Source organism: Branchiostoma lanceolatum, chromosome 6 (assembly GCF_035083965.1).
Source record: "Branchiostoma lanceolatum isolate klBraLanc5 chromosome 6, klBraLanc5.hap2, whole genome shotgun sequence".
Lineage (NCBI taxonomy): Eukaryota > Metazoa > Chordata > Leptocardii > Amphioxiformes > Branchiostomatidae > Branchiostoma > Branchiostoma lanceolatum.
Window position 1 is genome coordinate 21,996,352 of NC_089727.1, and position 17,380 is coordinate 22,013,731.

Here is a 17,380-nt window from a genome sequence, read left to right on the forward strand (position 1 = left end):
TCAGGTGTTTTTTTTGGTCACTCTAAAAACAGGAAAAATGGTAAATGTTCTATAATGAAATGTTAGGTACTTAAGATACTTAAAATTATCAAATTTTGCATATTTTCATAATTTTTCTCTGTATTTTTGATAAAATTACAATATATTTCACCCCCCATCATAGTGTAGCTCTTAGTACAGTCTACAATGGATCAGTCCAAAATTCTCCAACGGAAAAAAAAAATTCAATTTTTGATTCCTCTTATATCTTAGAGAAATTGAAAATTTTGTTACAATTTTGTTATTTGTTGATATTATTGGGAATTTGCATATATCATTTTCATTTATTTAATATATTCTCACGTTTTTCTTCTGTCTTGCATTGGATAATCAATATGTAGCGCCCCCCGTTCTTTTGTGGTCGTTAGTACATTCCAAGATGGACTCATGTTTGCTGGAAGTCTTTTGGTTTTCTTTGATTTCGGCCTTTTTGCTCGGGTGGACCGTGTACACCTTATTTCCCACCGCTCCAGACTTCCTCCAAGACCTCCTGCACTACGGGAAGTGTAAGGTGGTCAGGGATGACCGCAGTTGGCTCCGAGTCTTCGATATTCCGAAAAGGTTGGTCCGTGTGTTACGGTGATTTTTATAGAGAAAGGCGTTGTTGTTTTTTTGGATCAGCTCAGAATTTATGTATCATATCCACCTTATGGTGGACGCAGATTTGTATGTATTTTCCCCTGGGATATCCCTTCTAAAATTAGTTGTTTTTCTTGTGTGTATAAATGTGGATTTTGATTTTAGACACGATGTTTTTGTACCGACTGTAGCCCATATTGAACAAGAGATATGTTGATCTTTGATGATGATAGCCTTTCATGATATTATTGTTTTTCATATGAAGACCGTTTGAATTTATCGGCTGAAAATACTTTGATGCAAAATCGTATTTCTATTGTGTGTGGTTTCGTGTGTGTGTATGTGTGTGTGTGTGTGTTTATTTTTCTGCAGTGTAGTTTCATGTTCTATCAGAGGGTATACCGTTTGAGGGGGTGAAGTCTGCCATACCTGCCTTATTAGTGCATGTGTGTGTATGTGTATGTGTGTGTGTGTGCGTGTGTGCGTACATGTGTGTGTGTGTGTTTGTTTATTTTTCTGCAGTGTAATTGCTGTATGTTCTGCCAAGAGGGTACTAGTATACCGTTTGAGGAGCACCAGGGGATGAAGTCTGCCATCTCTGCCTCATGTGTGTGTGTCTGTGTGTGTGTGTTTGTGTGTGTGTTTGTCTGTGTGTGTGTGTGTGCGTGCACGCACTATTTGAAGAAAATATCATACATTTAGTTGTACAGTCTCAATTCTCAAATACTATATATACATCATAAAATGGGTACCTTTAGCAGTTTTTATTTCTAAAAAAGGAAACTTTTATGGACAAGTCTTTACGTATGCAAATTCCTGGATAGATCATATGCCATGTTTGCTGCTGAACTTTTCAAATTGCAATAGATTACACGCAACTATAGTAATAGAAAGGTCCCAAGCAAATATGTAATGTTTACCTTCACTCTACTCATGGTCCAGCCTAACAACCTATTGCTCTGGTTATCCTTACTAGAACACATTCATATATTTTCATGTAAATGTATGGTGACCATCCCCTCCAGCTCTGTCCTGCCACTTGCTACATAATGTAATCAAACACCATAGGCTGTCTGCGACTACTTTACCGGTAAGTTAGGTGGTAACCATAGTGAGAGGTGCCTGGTCCAGGTCATTGACCTTATTTGTTTGGAGAAGAGGAAGAAACTGATCTTGAGCAAAAACAATTTTGTTTACCTTTCATAAAGGTTTCCTACTCAAGTCAAACACATTCATATGTACTAGTATGATGACCAGCCCCTCCAGCTCTGTGCTGCCACTTGCTGCATTATTATTGAATACCACAGGGTGCCTGCTATTGACCCTATTTGTTTGCTGTCATTGACCTTATTTGTTTGAAGAAGAAGAGGAAAAAAATGGAACAAGAACATTCATGTAATTGTATGCGTCCATTCCATGAAGGTTTCTTACTCAAACGCATTCATAATAATTAATTTACTACTAAATAGTATAGTGACAAGCCCCTCCAGATCTGTCCTACCATATCACTATAAATATTAATGTAATCGGATACCGCAGAGTGCCTGCTACTTTACCAGTAAGTTGTAACCATGGCGACAGCCATCACGTCCAGGTCATTGACCTTTTTTGTTTGGAGAAAGAGAAACGGAGTAAAAACAATTTGTTTACTTCTGTGAAAGTTACCATCATAATATAATACTTCATGTCAGGGAGATTATGTACATGTATATTATTGTGTGTACAAACGTGTTCTGAGTTCCACGTGTTTGTTCCGACTAATAGATTGCATTTGTGACCTCTTTTTCATGCATTAAACATAATTGCGTAGGAAATGTCAGACATATCGTATGTCACTTTCCGTACAGGTCAACCATGTGCCAACCGAAAGTCAAAACAGTGTGTGATTAATCAAACGGGAATTCCCCCCCTCGTAAATCAACATACATGTAAGGGAGGTCATATTACTCATAAATTGTATAGGTCAACAGGGGACTGTGCCCTAATGGCTTTTTTAATTACAGGTTTGCGATAGCAAAACCTGTTTTGTTTTCGTGTTGTATCTGACATCATGCAGCCGGCCATCTTGTTTTTTGTGTAAAAATGGGTACCTGACTTCCGTTGGGAGGTAGTAAAAAAGGTGGTGGAGGGAGAGGGATGGGCTCCGCCTTCCAATACTGTGCTCCAATACACTATAGGCTTTAAGACTATATATCTTTAGGCCTACTAGTAGCAAAAAAAATTGTTGTGTTTCCTGTTGTGGTCCCCCAAAAATAGGGTCCGTAGGGCTTCGCTTTTTTTTTTTTTTTTTTTACTCAGGTGACACCAATCTTACTGTTTGGGCCAGCCTCCTAACCATTGCACTCAATTGTCATGTGTTTAAACATGCACTGTCCGGAGGGGGGTGAACAAAATCTAATAAAGCACCCCCGGAATAAAGTTACCAATTGGAAAAGTGGCAGGTGAATTATTAAGAACATACATGTATAATAATAAGCTACCTTTCTCTTGAAATCACAGAACCCACTTAATACTAGAAAAAGTGGGACTTTTCGTCTTCCACTGCTTCCAAAAAAGAAGTCAAACCCAGCTAATTTAGATATAGCCAACAATTGTATATAGTACCAGTAACCTATTGTTACAGCAAAGTCAGACACAGTTTACTGACGCATGTATGTTTTTCCTATGTTTTTATCATGTATTTGCAATTAGCCCACAAGCATGAACTTGCAATAAACTTCTTCAATAATCACTAAATAGTATTTAGTGATTATCATACATGTGATGGCAGCTTCTTCGTTCCGAAGATCATTGGGAAGGTTATCCTCCTCTGCAGGCTCTTCTGTGGCTGTGTAGCCCAATCCTGGATATCATACATGGGATATTCTTAATAATTCACCTGCCACTTTTTTGTATTATACAGTATTATCACATAGGTAGATGGCGTCGACCAATCAGAAGCCACCATTGCCCACAATAAGTGGTCTGTTATCACGCCATAACACACCACTTATTGACGTCATGTCAGAACACAACCGTTCCATTTTGTAGAGGTGGTATCTTTTTTATGAATCTTTTTCTTAACCTTGTTTAAAAAATCTTTATAACCGTTGCATTTTGTAGAGGGGTATCTATTTGATGAATATTTTTCTTAACCTTGTTTAAAAAAATCTTTAATGTCTTAGAATTCCTAAAAATTTCCTTAGAATACATGAAAAAGGGAAAACAAATTCAAAATTCCCAAAAATGTTCCGCGTGTTCAGGCGTTATGACACCATATACACCTCGGGGCGGGTCATTAACCCTTAAATCTATGTCATCGTCCAGTTGCTTTATCACTGTCACAACATTTTAACATCTTTCTTTGTTTATTCTATAATAATTGTTCCAAAGTTAAGAATTTTTTTAAATCCCAGCTTAGTAAAGAGACTCATTCAATTTTCAATGTTGCCAATGAAAAACAAATCAGCACTAGTACTGTACTAGCAACACTTCGCCCCATAGAAATAAACAGCAACTCAAACACTGTCCTCTACCGGTAGTTACCGGTACTGCAGGTTTGTGTCATTACTCTCAGGCATTCTTGCGATATTTAGCGTTAATTTGAAAATCCATCATGGCGGCTCCAAAATATCGTCTTTCGACCGGGTGCCGCACGCTCTCTTTTCGGATGGATTTTTGCGTTTCAGGCAGAATAAAACAAGTTGACTATGGATGCAAACGAATGAAAAAGTATCGGTAACTTAATTAACTTCTTTGGTTGGGGGTCGATGTCTGTGTTTTGATTGAAAATTTACGAAAGTGAGAGTGTGTGTGTGTGTGCACGTGTTTGACATTAGAAGAGTAGAGCTTCCTTGGTCCCAATTTTCTACTTCTTGCAAATAATTACCGCAAATCGACTTCTCAGGCCTGAAATTTAGGTACCGTACTGCATAACCTGGGTTTAGAAATAACTTGCCGATCAAAATATCGTTGCACTGAACAACTGCGCAAGTGGGTATTTCGCACGCTATTTTTCATCACTCTTCCTCTTTTTCACTCAAGATCAGAAATTATTTTTCCCAGCGACCGATACCCCCCAAAAAAAGGCTGTACTAGGGTCAGGGGGTTTTGCTAGGGTCGGTCGGGTAACCAGAAACACAACATTTTTTTTCCTAGGCCTAATCTTTAATTTAAAGCTTTGCAGTACTAGTCATTACCAATTGCAAAATCCTCACACAAACAAACATGTCCCTATTTTGTTTCAATGGAATGAACTTGAAAACAAGTTGAACTTTTGATTTTTCACCTTGCTTAAGAGATGTAAAATCTGTTTGGTGAACTAGGTGAAGATATTATTTGATTTGATACACAAAATCATGTAGCTCAACATGAGAGTTCAGACTAGTGGTTTACAAGATCATTTCCAGATCATAAGGCCATGACTTTGAATCATACTCTAGTATACTGTAATAAACTAATTATCTTCACGGTAGGTTTATGGTTGAAACAGTTCTGTGCAGTTAGAAAATACAGTGTACGCATTGATTTTGATTTAATTTGATTTTATTTGACTGTAGGAAAGTACAGCCAGGACTACCCATTGATACGTTGTAAACTGTTATAAATATTAAGAGTCAGACAATCAACATGCTGATGAATATGATTTTTCGATTGAGACTGGTCACAGCGAAAACTGCCTACGTTTCCAGATTTACAGTACTGCAAATGCATTTAAGTTCACATGTTTTTTTATTTCGAGCTAAGGCGAAAATGGAGTGTTCGCGGTGGTTTTAAGTTCACGGTAGCCCTATTGTCACGTACATGTACTGCTACTAGTACAGTATTGGACAAAAAATGTTCGCGGTGGTTTTAAGTTTGCGGGTAAAAGGTCGCCACGAAAACTGCGAACATAAACCCACCTCGAACATTTCTGCATTTACAGTATCTTTCCAACTATTTAGGATCAAAAATCTAACCTGCCTGTAAACTGCAGTTTGAATGGAAGCTGCCAGGTGGGATTTCTCAGATATCCAACAATCTTTTTTAAGACATTCTTGAATTTTTCTTTCGTACATTGTATTTTTCCTTGGGCAATTTGATGCCTACCCACAAAAGAGTCTTTGCATGTCAAAATCGATTGATCACTGTGAAAGTGATGTGAAAGTGATACCTTTTCTGTCCATGAATTTCAGAAACATGACGTCTAGTATTCGAACCTGTGAGTAGCTTTGGTATTGTGATTTGATTAATTAACCCAAAATTTTAGTATTTCAGGGCTTATTAATATTAGTACAGACTTTAAGTGACCCTGCTAGCATGTTATGTAATCAACTCACGTACATTTGTAGCTAGGGCTTCTAATTAATGCCCACAAGATTTTCGAGCATAACTCATTCATTGTGTTCACAAGTTACAACCTTACTCCAAATTCTGCCGATTAATCTCCAAGGATATTGTTTTGGCCCTTTGGCTAACATGTATGTAGTATATCTATTTCTTTGCCCCCAGTACATGTACATTGATCTGTTTGGAGATTGTGCAGAACCTCCTTCCCCCACCTTAGGCAAAATTAATCCCTGCACAAAAATACATGTAGCTTATTCTGAATAGGGAGGATGATTGGAATTCAGGACATCTTTTGATATAGAAACAAAAAAGATGTTTTTCTTATATTTTTTTATATTTGCATATTTTGTGTTTATATGCAATTTACATTTTTTGGCAAAATTTAATGTAAAGATACTGCGCACTGTTGATCTTTTGATGTGCCTGAAAATTTATGTGCTGCAAGTGCAAAGTTGTATGAATCATATTTTCCAGACGTTGCTCCTGATCTGTGAATATTCATGTTTTGCCAGCATTGAAGTGAAGTTCAAAGTGTTGGCAAGCGTAGATCCACATCTGGAGTCACGTAGGGTTAATACCAACAACAAAGAAGCATGGAAAGGAAGATTATGAGCTTGCAGATCTCGAGCTTTTGTTGAAATAAAGATTCGACATCAGAATGCTTGATGATAATGCTGAAGGTCCATTGTACTAGGGGCCGCAGGCTTGACCGTTTACGTCACCAACCCGGCCAATTGCAAAACAGGGCTCAAAATACTGGGTGCATGTGCATTTTTGTGCACCAAAAATTAGAGCTGTCGCAATTGCACCTAATTTTTGACTGTGGGTGCACCAGTGGACCTACATTGTACACGTAGATATTTTTGTAGGCTACTGTATACGTGTTCATGTATATGCTAGTACTAGTATATATTAGTCAGAATATTCCTCGAATTCAAATATACATGTAAGTACTACTTGTATCAGGCAAAGGAATACAACCTTTCTTGTACTTTGTTTGATGTACAATATTATTTATTTGCTTGTTTAAAATGTTGAAGTCATTTTTCGGTGTAATGTAGCCAATGATGATATGTGCACCAGAATAAATTTCCAGCCCTGCATTAACTTTTATATCTACTATAACCGAAAAGCGAGGAGAAGTTTATCTTTATGCTGGCCATATTCTCTTGTATCCGTTAACAGTAACAGTTACTTGTTATTTTGTTTTGTTGCGACCTGTACTTAGCCAAGTGTGGCAGAAATGTGCAATAAAGGTCTTCATTCATTAACAATGAATGAAACCCTCACTAATACTCTTCCAGGGGGGATCAAATGTCAAGTTGCAGATAAAGTTAGGCCAATCATCTATCACATCTGCATATCTGCTGTTAGTGTGACGGTTGCATCCGTTGCTTAGTATGGTGACATACAGAAAAGCAAGTTCTTGAGTCACAACCACATATTTACATGAGCCAAAGTTTCGATGGCCGTCTGTCATGCATCTTCATCAGGGCGATACTCATGACTGGTTTCACTGTGCACTGAGGCTAGGTGTTACTGCTAACAATGCAGTCCCAAACGTAGTGCGCTGTGAACCTAGCCTCAGTGCACAGTGAATTCAATATTGCCCTGTTGAAGATGACAGACGATCGTCAAAACGTCAGCTCTTGTAAATACTTGGTTATGAATAATAAAGAGCTTTGCTATTCTGTATGTCACCAACCTGTTGAAATTATTCACGGATGTTGACATACAGTTTGTAAAGCCTGTAGCAATTGTATTATTGTAAGATGTGTAAGTCATTTTGTATAATCAGAAGTTCAGAACAGTACATAGAGATACATGACATGTATGAGGTCTCCGAACTCTTCTTATAAATTCAACTTTACGTGTTACTAACACGTAAAGTTGAATTTACGACAAGATATGATGATGATGCCCTCGGAAAAGGTACTAACACTGTTAGTACCTTTTCCGAGGGCATCATCATCACATCTTGTCGCTCCACTGCTGTAACCACTGACGGGCAGCCTGCAGGTTGGCCTCTCGTAGATCGTCATCAGTGCATGTTGTACCAAGTTCAAAGTTCTCTCCCAACTTGAAGCCTTGCCCCATCTCAGCATGTTGTCACCGGTCCTTGCTACCTTGGCTCTCAGGCTCTGTTGAGAGTGACCCAGTCTCTCCTCGGTAGGTCTGCTCCTAGGCCGAAGTTAGTGACTCGCTGTAGGAGGTGGTAGAGCCTCATTACTGTTGGTCATTCTCCTTCCACCTCTCCGAGGGCATAATGTAGATGGAACAAATCAGGCGACCCCGGATTCAAACCCAGTCCCTCTGGGTTCTCGGCCAGACTACCCTTCTGCTATGCCACCGCGACGCTACAAATTAGCATATGAAATCTTAATCATGTACATGTCTGTTTTTTTCCCAGATGGTTCAGCCACTTCTACTACGAGGGCGTGGTGTGGAACAGTTTCATCCTGCTGGTGGCCCTGCTGTCGTTCGTAGGGGGCGTCCCCGCCTTCTGGTGGCTCCAGGAGGGGCTCAGCTTCATCAGCAACTACCCCCTGGACCCTCCAACTGGTGGGTAGTGGACCTACATGTACATGTAACTTGCTGTGTACCTAAACTCATGTTCAGGTTCAGGTCCGGATTTAGATCCAGAGGTTCAGGTTCAGGGCTGGACTTACAAGTCTGTACCTTAACCCATGGCGTATGTGTGCTCTAAATATTTTTTTTTCCTGTTACATGTAAAATTGCATATTGGCATATAATTTACGTGCAATTTGAAAACTATATATATTATGCAAAATTATCAATGTCAGTAGTTAACACAAAAGTTCAGTTATAAACACAAAAACAGCAATGTTTTCATATTTTTCCAGTGTAAATGTCACGATCTAGAAAGGTTTAAGATGGTTTAAAAATATCAGCTGCCCACGTGTCCGTCCTACTGGCCCTGATTCTGCTGGAGTTCCAGGTGTCTGTAACCTTTAGGTTATGTTCCCTATAGCTGACCATGTGTCTGTCCTTCTATCCCAGGTCCAGCTGAAGTTCCAGGTGTCTGTAACCTTTTCATTATGTAAATTCCTACAGCTGACCACGTGTCCGTCCTACTGGCCCTGATCCTGCTGGAGTTCCAGGTGTCTGTAACCTTTATGTTGTGTTACCTACAGCTGACCACGTGTCCGTCCTACTGTCCCTGATCCTGCTGGAGTTCCAGGTGTCTGTAACCTTTAGGTTATGTTCCCTACAGCTGACCATGTGTCTGTCCTTCTATCCCAGGTCCAGCTGAAGTTCCAGGTGTCTGTAACCTTTTCATTATGTAAATTCCTACAGCTGACCACGTGTCGGTCCTACTGGCCCTGATCCTACTGGAGTTCCAGGTGTCTGTAACCTTTTCATTATGTAAATTCCTACAGCTGACCACGTGTCCCTCCTACTGGCCCTGATCCTGCCGGAGTTCCAGGTGTCTGTAACCTTTAGGTTACGTTCCCCACAGCTGACCACGTGTCTGTCCTACTGTCCCTGATCCTGCTGGAGTTCCAGGTGTCTGTAACCTTTACGTTATGTTCCCTACAGCTGACCATGTGTCTGTCCTTCTGGCCCTGATCCTGCTGGAGTTCCAGGTGTCTGTAACCTTTATGTTGTGTTACCTACAGCTGACCACGTGTCTGTCCTACTTTCCCTGATCCTGCTTGATTTCTAGGTGCTTCGCGGACTTTGAGAGTGTCTGTAACCTTTATGTTATGTAAATCCCTACAGCTGACCACGTGTCCGTCCTACTGGCCCTGATCCTGCTGGAGTTCCAGATGATCCGCAGACTGTGGGAGTGTCTGTACGTCAGCATCTTCTCGGACGTGAGTGTCCACCTGGTGCACTACCTGCTGGGCATGATCTACTACCTGGCCGTTCCCATCTCTATCATCGCAGAGGGACCCAAGCTTGATGGTGAGCCATAAATTGTTTTTGGTGAAACCACAGGGGTGGAGCCATAACAGTGACTCTATCAATAGTTGGGTACATCTGAATCAGTGTCCCCATCTCTTTTATCACAGAGGGACCCAAGCTCGATGGTGAGCCACAAATTGTTTTTGGCGACAACTCGGGCAGAGCCACCATATAGTGACTCTGTAATCAATACATTGGTCCATATGAATCAGATGAGATATGATCTTGGCCAGAGGGGATATGTGGTCACAGAAGATGACATTATGTTCAGAAGCAGACTACAATTATACATCAATTCCAGCTGCAGATTGCTTTGTCATAAATGTTCTCCAATAGGAGAGGAAAGGAGGTTTTCAGTGTTTTAAAAAGTACAAAACACATTCCCTATATCATGTTTTCCTGTAGAAAGTCATACTAAAGATTGCAAAATACATACATTTTGAGATTCACAGCTAGTATTTTTAGCAAAAGTGTTTATTTGTTTTTCCATTAAGAAATTGTATACCTTGTGAATCGCTTTCTTTTTGCCTTTTTTTTTCTATTTGGATGAATCCATCTTGCTTACACACATACTCCCACATTCCTGTGTTGCCATGTACAATGTAGGAACCAGACTGAGTCTGTCGGATGTCAGATGGAGTCATGTCATCGGGACGGGTCTGTTCATCTGGAGCTTCTGGCAGCAGAACAAGGCTCACATCATCCTCGCAAACCTGCGCAAGGATAAACGAGGTCAGGAAACAGATGTTGGGTGTTGTTCTTTCAAGGATTAGCCCATACCAATTTTACTTCTTGGTTAACAGATTTTGTTTTTTAATTTTAGCAACAACAAAAAATCATGAAAACAGAAGGCTGGGTGAAAACTTGCACCTGACCCTGTTCACTCCCTGAAATTGTGTGCACCAAAGTACAAACTTTCCTCTGAGATTCTGTTTTCCTGTTGATTTTCCAATCTAGCATCTTTTTTGCGTTTCGGCGCATGCGCGCCGGAACGCATTGTCCTGGCTTTTACCTTCAAGCAAGGAGGAAGGAACCAGGGAAGCTTGGTTCAACACTGTGTCGCACACAATAAGACCTTATATGGCAATACGTTCTCAAATCCTTGTATAGCCGTTGCCTTATATGGCAAGAGAGCACGAAAATGCAGGCAGGCTAGATTTGCATGTGACACAGGACGGCGACCGCATGTAACTGCTACAACTGTTCGGAAATATCATTGCATTGTGGTTTCGGACTTTGATATCCTGAAAAATGACCATATTACATCTATTCCACAAGATTGCAGAAGAAAAAAAATGATTTCGTCAAGAAAACGACCAAAAATCGGCATAAATGATACCATATAATGAGGTTATAGCATTACGTCCAGAGTGAATAGTTACGTACCGCAGCTTGGCCGATCTGGCAACGCGAAGCACTTCGGACCCAGAAGATCCGGGTTCGTCTCCGTGCATGGATTTTTTTTTTTTCTTTTTAGATATTGAATATCAAAAATATATATTGATATTATATTAATCTATCAATATCATATTTATGAATATCATTTTTTTTCATTAATAAATAAAGAAATATTTTATATTTGTTATTTTTAAATATTCATTTAATATATACAAGGCCTTTGTCTTATGAACAGGACTTCATAGATTCCAAACCCGGCATTCGAATTTTTCTGTTCATTGTAATGGAAAATACCGTGCAGCGGCTCCTATGCGCGGTAAGATGATTCTTGCAAAACACTCGCCACTAAACTTCTATCCCCGATGTAAACAGAGGCTCTTGATGTTGTTTGCAAAACAGCGATTCTTTGTTACAGTAGCAAATGCTCCATTGTTCAGTATCGACTTCATTCAGACAACACGGACGTGGAAAGTGGCGCCCCTCGGCACGAAACTATGGGAATTTTCATGAATTTTAGCAAAATTACCCAGGAAAATAAGGAAGAAATGTTGTAAATGCGGAAACCAGAATAATACGGATGAGGTAGCTGTTGATTTGTTTGACATTTGGTAGTCATTTTAGATAGAACCTTAGCTGTTATGAACTTCTATTTCACTTAATTACCATAGTGCTGATGATTCAATGGTGCTTTTTCAAATTTTATGTTTTATTGCGTGCCATGTACATAATTACATTGATAGCTTTTATAATGAGCCTATTATACATTTTACAAATAAGTACAAGTTGTAGGCCAAGACCAGCTTTTTCAAAAGCACTTAAGTTAAGTGACGTAACTTCAAAATTGCTTTCCCCAATCTGCCTTTCTCTATTAAAACAGTACTCATTTCCCAAAATGACAATTTTTCTTATAGACTGAACAGCCCTTGAGTGACTTCCTCTGGCAGATTTTACTTCAAGTAAAGGGAAAAGACAATTCACACTTATAAACGTAGCCGAAACGCCAGCTTTTTTTAAAAGCTCTTGTTTAAATTCTGTTAACCAGAATGATGTGGCCTTACAGACCAAGGGGTATTTTTACTTTACCATATTCTCTCATGCCAGTTCCTTCACTTGAATGTAATTGTACAGTATCAACAAACAGCCTTGGCATACCAGTGCCATCTGTGCTTCTGTATTCTGTATCTATGTAGCCGGTATAACCGCCATTCGGCATAACACACCAGCTTCGCAGGCAAGTGGCATGGCAGTAGCTGATTAAATTACACTGAACGGCCTGTTACACCTAGTCACTATGCTTCTCACTATGTTTGCCGTAAGCCAATCAAATAATCTTCGTCTTGAGAGGATTTGTTATCAGCCAATCATGATGCTTCTTGACTGTAAGCAGCAAAATGCTCACCAACAGTATGAGAGTTGTGGGTCTTGAAGGGGGAGGAGGATGTTTGAGAATCGGTTAATCTTGCAATGAAATGATGATAAATTTCTTGAATCTGCTTTCTCTGTTCTTGACCTAATCTTTTCAAGGTTTTTTTCAGGATGTTGTATATATCGTAAGAAAAATTTTTGAACCTGTTCTGCTGCTCGGGACAAAACACAGCAACCAGCCAAACAATAAAATGTTCACCTTTTCTCCAAGGGATTGAAGTATTTTTTGACATGTAGGTATTTCGGTCCTGCAGTTCCTTTCTGTTCTGACAGAGGGCGCCGGTATCATCAAGGTAGTAAAGTCTGCCATGTCTCTTGCAGGTTACGTAGTAACAAGAGGACACAAGATCCCGTACGGCGGCTGGTTCGAGTACGTGTCCAACCCCCACTACCTGGCGGAGCTGCTCATGTACCTGTCAATCATTATTGTCCTGGGTGGGGAACATTACCTCAGCTGGGTCATTCAAGGTCAGACGAGATACAGTACTGTAAATGCAGAAATGTTTGAGATGGTTTTATGTTCACGGTTTTCACGGTGAACTCTTTTCCCACAGACTTAAAAATACCGCGAAAAGCCTTTCCATTGTGTAACTGTAGTGCTACTATTGTCTCAAAAGCAAACTTAAAACCACCGTGAACACTCTATTTTCTCCGTACCGCCAACATTAAATCCCCTCAAACATTTCTGCATGTACAGTACTATTTGTTACCCTCACCAAGAAGATTATGTTTTTGTTAGCATTTGTTTGTATGTGTACACGATAACTCAAGAATGCCTGGATGGATTGTCTTAATATTTGGCATGTGGGTAGGTCTTTATAAAACCTAAAAAGGGTTTGATTTTTAGCCATGATTTTTGCTCGATACATTTGTAGATAGCTCTTGTGTTCAGGAAGAAGTGACATAAATTTGGACCCTCTAGCAGCTTTCTTTGGAACTGCAGAGGGCTTTGTATGCTCCTGCCTTAGAGTTAGAGGTGAAATACATTGTAGGGCCCTGGGCGGTGAGAAGTTGTGTTATGCTACGGTCCCATTTCCAATCCGGTGCCCTGCTGGGCTGTTTGCGAAAAATAAAGAATGCATATCAAGAAAAAACACAATGTATGGTTAGGAGTAATTTTTTTAACGTTTTGTGTCTTTTGTTGTCTTGATCAAATAATATTTTTCGTTCTCACTGGGACCGTAGCATAACCCAGGCATATTTTTAATGAATGTAAGAATCGTATAACGATTGTTATGTTTTCTTTCTATCTGCAGGTTATATACTGGTGGAACTGGGCTTGTGTGGATGGATCACCCACAACTGGTACAGAACCAAGTTTGACAACTACCCCAGCAGTCGCTCTATCCTTATACCATACATTTTCTAACTGCCCCCCTCCCCCCTAACCCCCAGGGTTTACTGGTTCAACCATTCTGAGAAGAATCAAATATTATATCAAGTACTTTTCTTGTAAATTGCAGTTGTCGAATGTCTACAATCCCCAATTTTCAAACATGTTTTCTAAAAAGATACCAAATTCTTAGCTACAAAAACACTTTGAGGTTTTCTTTTTTTACCTTTTTTTTTAGTTTTTATGATTTAGATTCTATAAATATGTTTGTTTTTTTTAAATTCCAAATGTTGAAAGCCCTATATGACATGTGTATGTTAAGGGGTGTACAGTACAGTACAGTTTCACATATTATGCAAAAGAGAATTGAAATGATTATAACCTCCAATTTGTAGCCAAAATATTTAAATTTTACCCTTATGTTTTGGTATTATGATGATTATATTAAATAATGACATTGATGGTTACAACTTACAAAGATGTTTGCAAATGATACATTTGTTCAAATTCTGAAATTCTGCATTGTGTTTTTCAAAATCAAAGTGACCAATGTTACAACTAAGCTCTACACTCTAAACTGTCTGATTAATTCTACACATTTCATACAACCATGTACTTTCCAGATTATCTTATGATAGCTAAATGACAACGAAGCTAAAACTTTCGGAAAGTTTGCAAGAACTGGATTTTAGCTGACCTTAAAATGTACTATAGCCTCTACATTTAAAATATACTGCGCTACAAGCAGTGCTAAACCACACTGCTATAGCTAGCACCACACAGAAGGAAAATAGCTCACACAACGAGTTTTAAAGGGACATTTTCGTCTAAAAAGGTCCAGTGTTCAAAATGGTGATTTTTCAGTTTAGAAATAAACTTGACTCTACCAATTTTGAGATTCCCGACCTTCTGGCGGTACAAAATTTGGCCGAAGGTCTTGACAAAGCGATGCCGGCTTTTATAACAAAGCTATGAAGTTGTATCCTTTGACACTAAACAGTTACCAACTAGCCGTTTATAGTAGTGTCTTGTAAATGCCCAAATTTGAAAGCTAACTTCAAGTCAGTGTATATTACCGGAATGAAAGATTCTTTTCATGGCTTTAGTGTTTCCCTACCACGTAAAAGAATAATATGTGCTATCTTGTATTATAGGTACTGTGAAAATAGCCAAGTAGTTACTTTTGCACTAAGAAAGTCGCTGACAAAAAGCCTGACGCTTAGATCAATGAAAGTTGCACACATATAAAAAGATTTTTGCCACTACATGGATACATCCTTTTCGATATCTTTAATCAAAATTATGATTTTTTTTTCATTTCAAGAAAATATCATACAAATACGGATAAACACAAATATACATGATAAACAATAAACTACATCAAAACAACAACAGCTAGTTCAGTATGAAAAACAAATAAATATGATTATTTTTTATTTATTTTTTTACATTCTCAACAGATTTTACCATTTTTGTACCCATTCGTTTAGGACTATATCTATATGCCCATGTATATGGAAATATAGGGAAAATGTTACAAAAAAATATCAGCAAATTGGTGTAAGAACTTGATTTTTCTCTCTTTTTAAGCATTCTGTTGCTGTGTGTAGTTACTCAGTGGTTAAAGATTGTCAGATAAGATGGTTAGTTAGACAGAAGAGCCAACTATCCTTTGCATCCTCTGCATTTGTTCTTCTAAGTTAGCTTACCAGCTAATTAGGTTGCCTCTTGATCCTAAGACTCTGAGATGATGTGATTGGCTGGTAACTTAATCAGGTTAACAGCCAAGAGCTTAATCTGATTGGCAGACAGCTGGCCACTAGGAGAACTGATAGTAAGCCATTTGCCAACCAATCACATCGTCTCTTGACAGTAATAGGCGACGTGATTGGCTGTCAACTTAACCAGGTTTACAGCTCAGCGATGATCTGATTGGCTGACAATTAACCACCAGAAGAACTGGTAATAGGCCATTTTGCTGGGGCCATTGCTTTTGTATTGCATAACCCAAGCTTGTAATATGGAAATACAAATAGATAACTATTTCCTGAACAAAAGTTAGGATACATAAATGAATATTAATCGAAGTTCCTAAATCCAAAACGAGTCATAAGACAAAAAACAAGCATAGAGTTCAAACTTTAAACTTAAATGGCCAAATGCTGAACAAAGTTGAGAGTTTTTTAACAACAGGGTATTTTGCTGTTGAGTATTGTGTGTTCTTTGGCATAAACCAAAAAAGCACAATTTTTGAAATAATTTCTTTTTTCAGGTGCTTAAGCTGAAACAATGCGAGGAAAATTGTGCAGAAGATTTATTTTTCAAAAGTGCAATCTGGTAAAAAAAATGAAAATAAAATATGCTTCAGATTTGACATGCCAATACAGATAAAAATTATGATTCAACTTTTTTTACGTAAAGTTTTAATTTGGACTCATGGAAAATTCTTGTTACATGTAGCACTTTCAAAATGTGAAGAGTGGACAGAAGTAGTATAAAGTGATAAGATTAGATAAAAAGAATCAGGACTCATAAAAAATGTTATCAATGGTAAGCAACATCTCTTTAAAGGAGCATTCAATTCCAGAAGTTGATATCATAATTCATCAGGGACTTAATTGTTATGCTTGAATCCAGTTTTGTTTTCTTTCAAATATACCATAAGTTGAAGCCTAAATACAGGGTGAACATTATAGCAATCAAGTTCTTGAATTCCCCAAAGGACCCTTCCAACAATCATTTTGTTCAACACAGTTTTCTTACAAAGAATTTCTGTATCTCAATACGGGATAGTCTTCAAACGTTTTTCTGTACCTTCCTAAATGTGTGATAGGCAATCATCAGATGCTGCTTTTCTGTCCACTGTTAGCGAGAAATTGTGCCCGAAGTTGGCCATGCAAGTACATAAGAAGCGGGTCCGTATGGGGGTACATGGATTTAGAAAAGGGTTATTGTCGAAAAGACAGCTGAGGTTATTCAGCCAAAATTTGGGTGAATTCGTATCCTTAAGAGTTCCTATCAGAAAATAATACCCTCTTCTGGAATGGAATGCACCTTTAAACTTGAAACAAAATGATTTGAAAAAAAAACAAGTTCTGTTCCTTCTTTCCATTCAGTATTTTTAGATAATTTTTGGTGCTTTTTTTGTAAGATGTATTTTTATCTCCAATTTATTTTTGAACATTTCTAAAATGCGTCCTGTAACAATTGTACAACTTTATGGAATATGAATAGACCCCTTTCCAAATACCGCGGCCATTTTGAATCCAGGCCGAGCGCACGTGATTCGAGCGCGGGAAAAGTCAACACCCGGTAAGACCAAGCCAGCGGTAAGGCGTCCCCAATAGAAACCAGCGTTGAGTCATCTTC

The 17,380-nt window shown here is 38.7% G+C and overlaps 1 protein-coding gene across 1 annotated transcript; it reads left to right on the forward strand.

The window, feature by feature from the left end:
* The first annotated feature begins 407 nt into the window (after window positions 1–407).
* Window positions 408–17,103, forward strand: LOC136437044 (polyprenol reductase-like). The gene is made up of 6 exons (XM_066431490.1): window positions 408–600; window positions 8,336–8,487; window positions 9,670–9,855; window positions 10,462–10,587; window positions 13,000–13,146; window positions 13,935–17,103. Exons 1-6 carry the CDS (start codon window positions 419–421, stop codon window positions 14,045–14,047), a joined length of 906 nt encoding a protein of 301 aa, XP_066287587.1. The 5' UTR covers window positions 408–418; the 3' UTR covers window positions 14,048–17,103.
* The last annotated feature ends 277 nt before the right edge of the window (window positions 17,104–17,380 follow it).

Bases quoted from the DNA above. Each gene is read 5' to 3' on its own strand.
- LOC136437044 (XM_066431490.1), top strand. From the start codon at position 419: ATGGACTCATGTTTGCTGGAAGTCTTTTGGTTTTCTTTGATTTCGGCC. The intron at 601-8,335 runs GTTGGTCCGTGT...TTTTTTTCCCAG, and splicing joins GTCTTCGATATTCCGAAAAG to ATGGTTCAGCCACTTCTACT. The intron at 10,588-12,999 runs GTCAGGAAACAG...TGTCTCTTGCAG, and splicing joins CCTGCGCAAGGATAAACGAG to GTTACGTAGTAACAAGAGGA.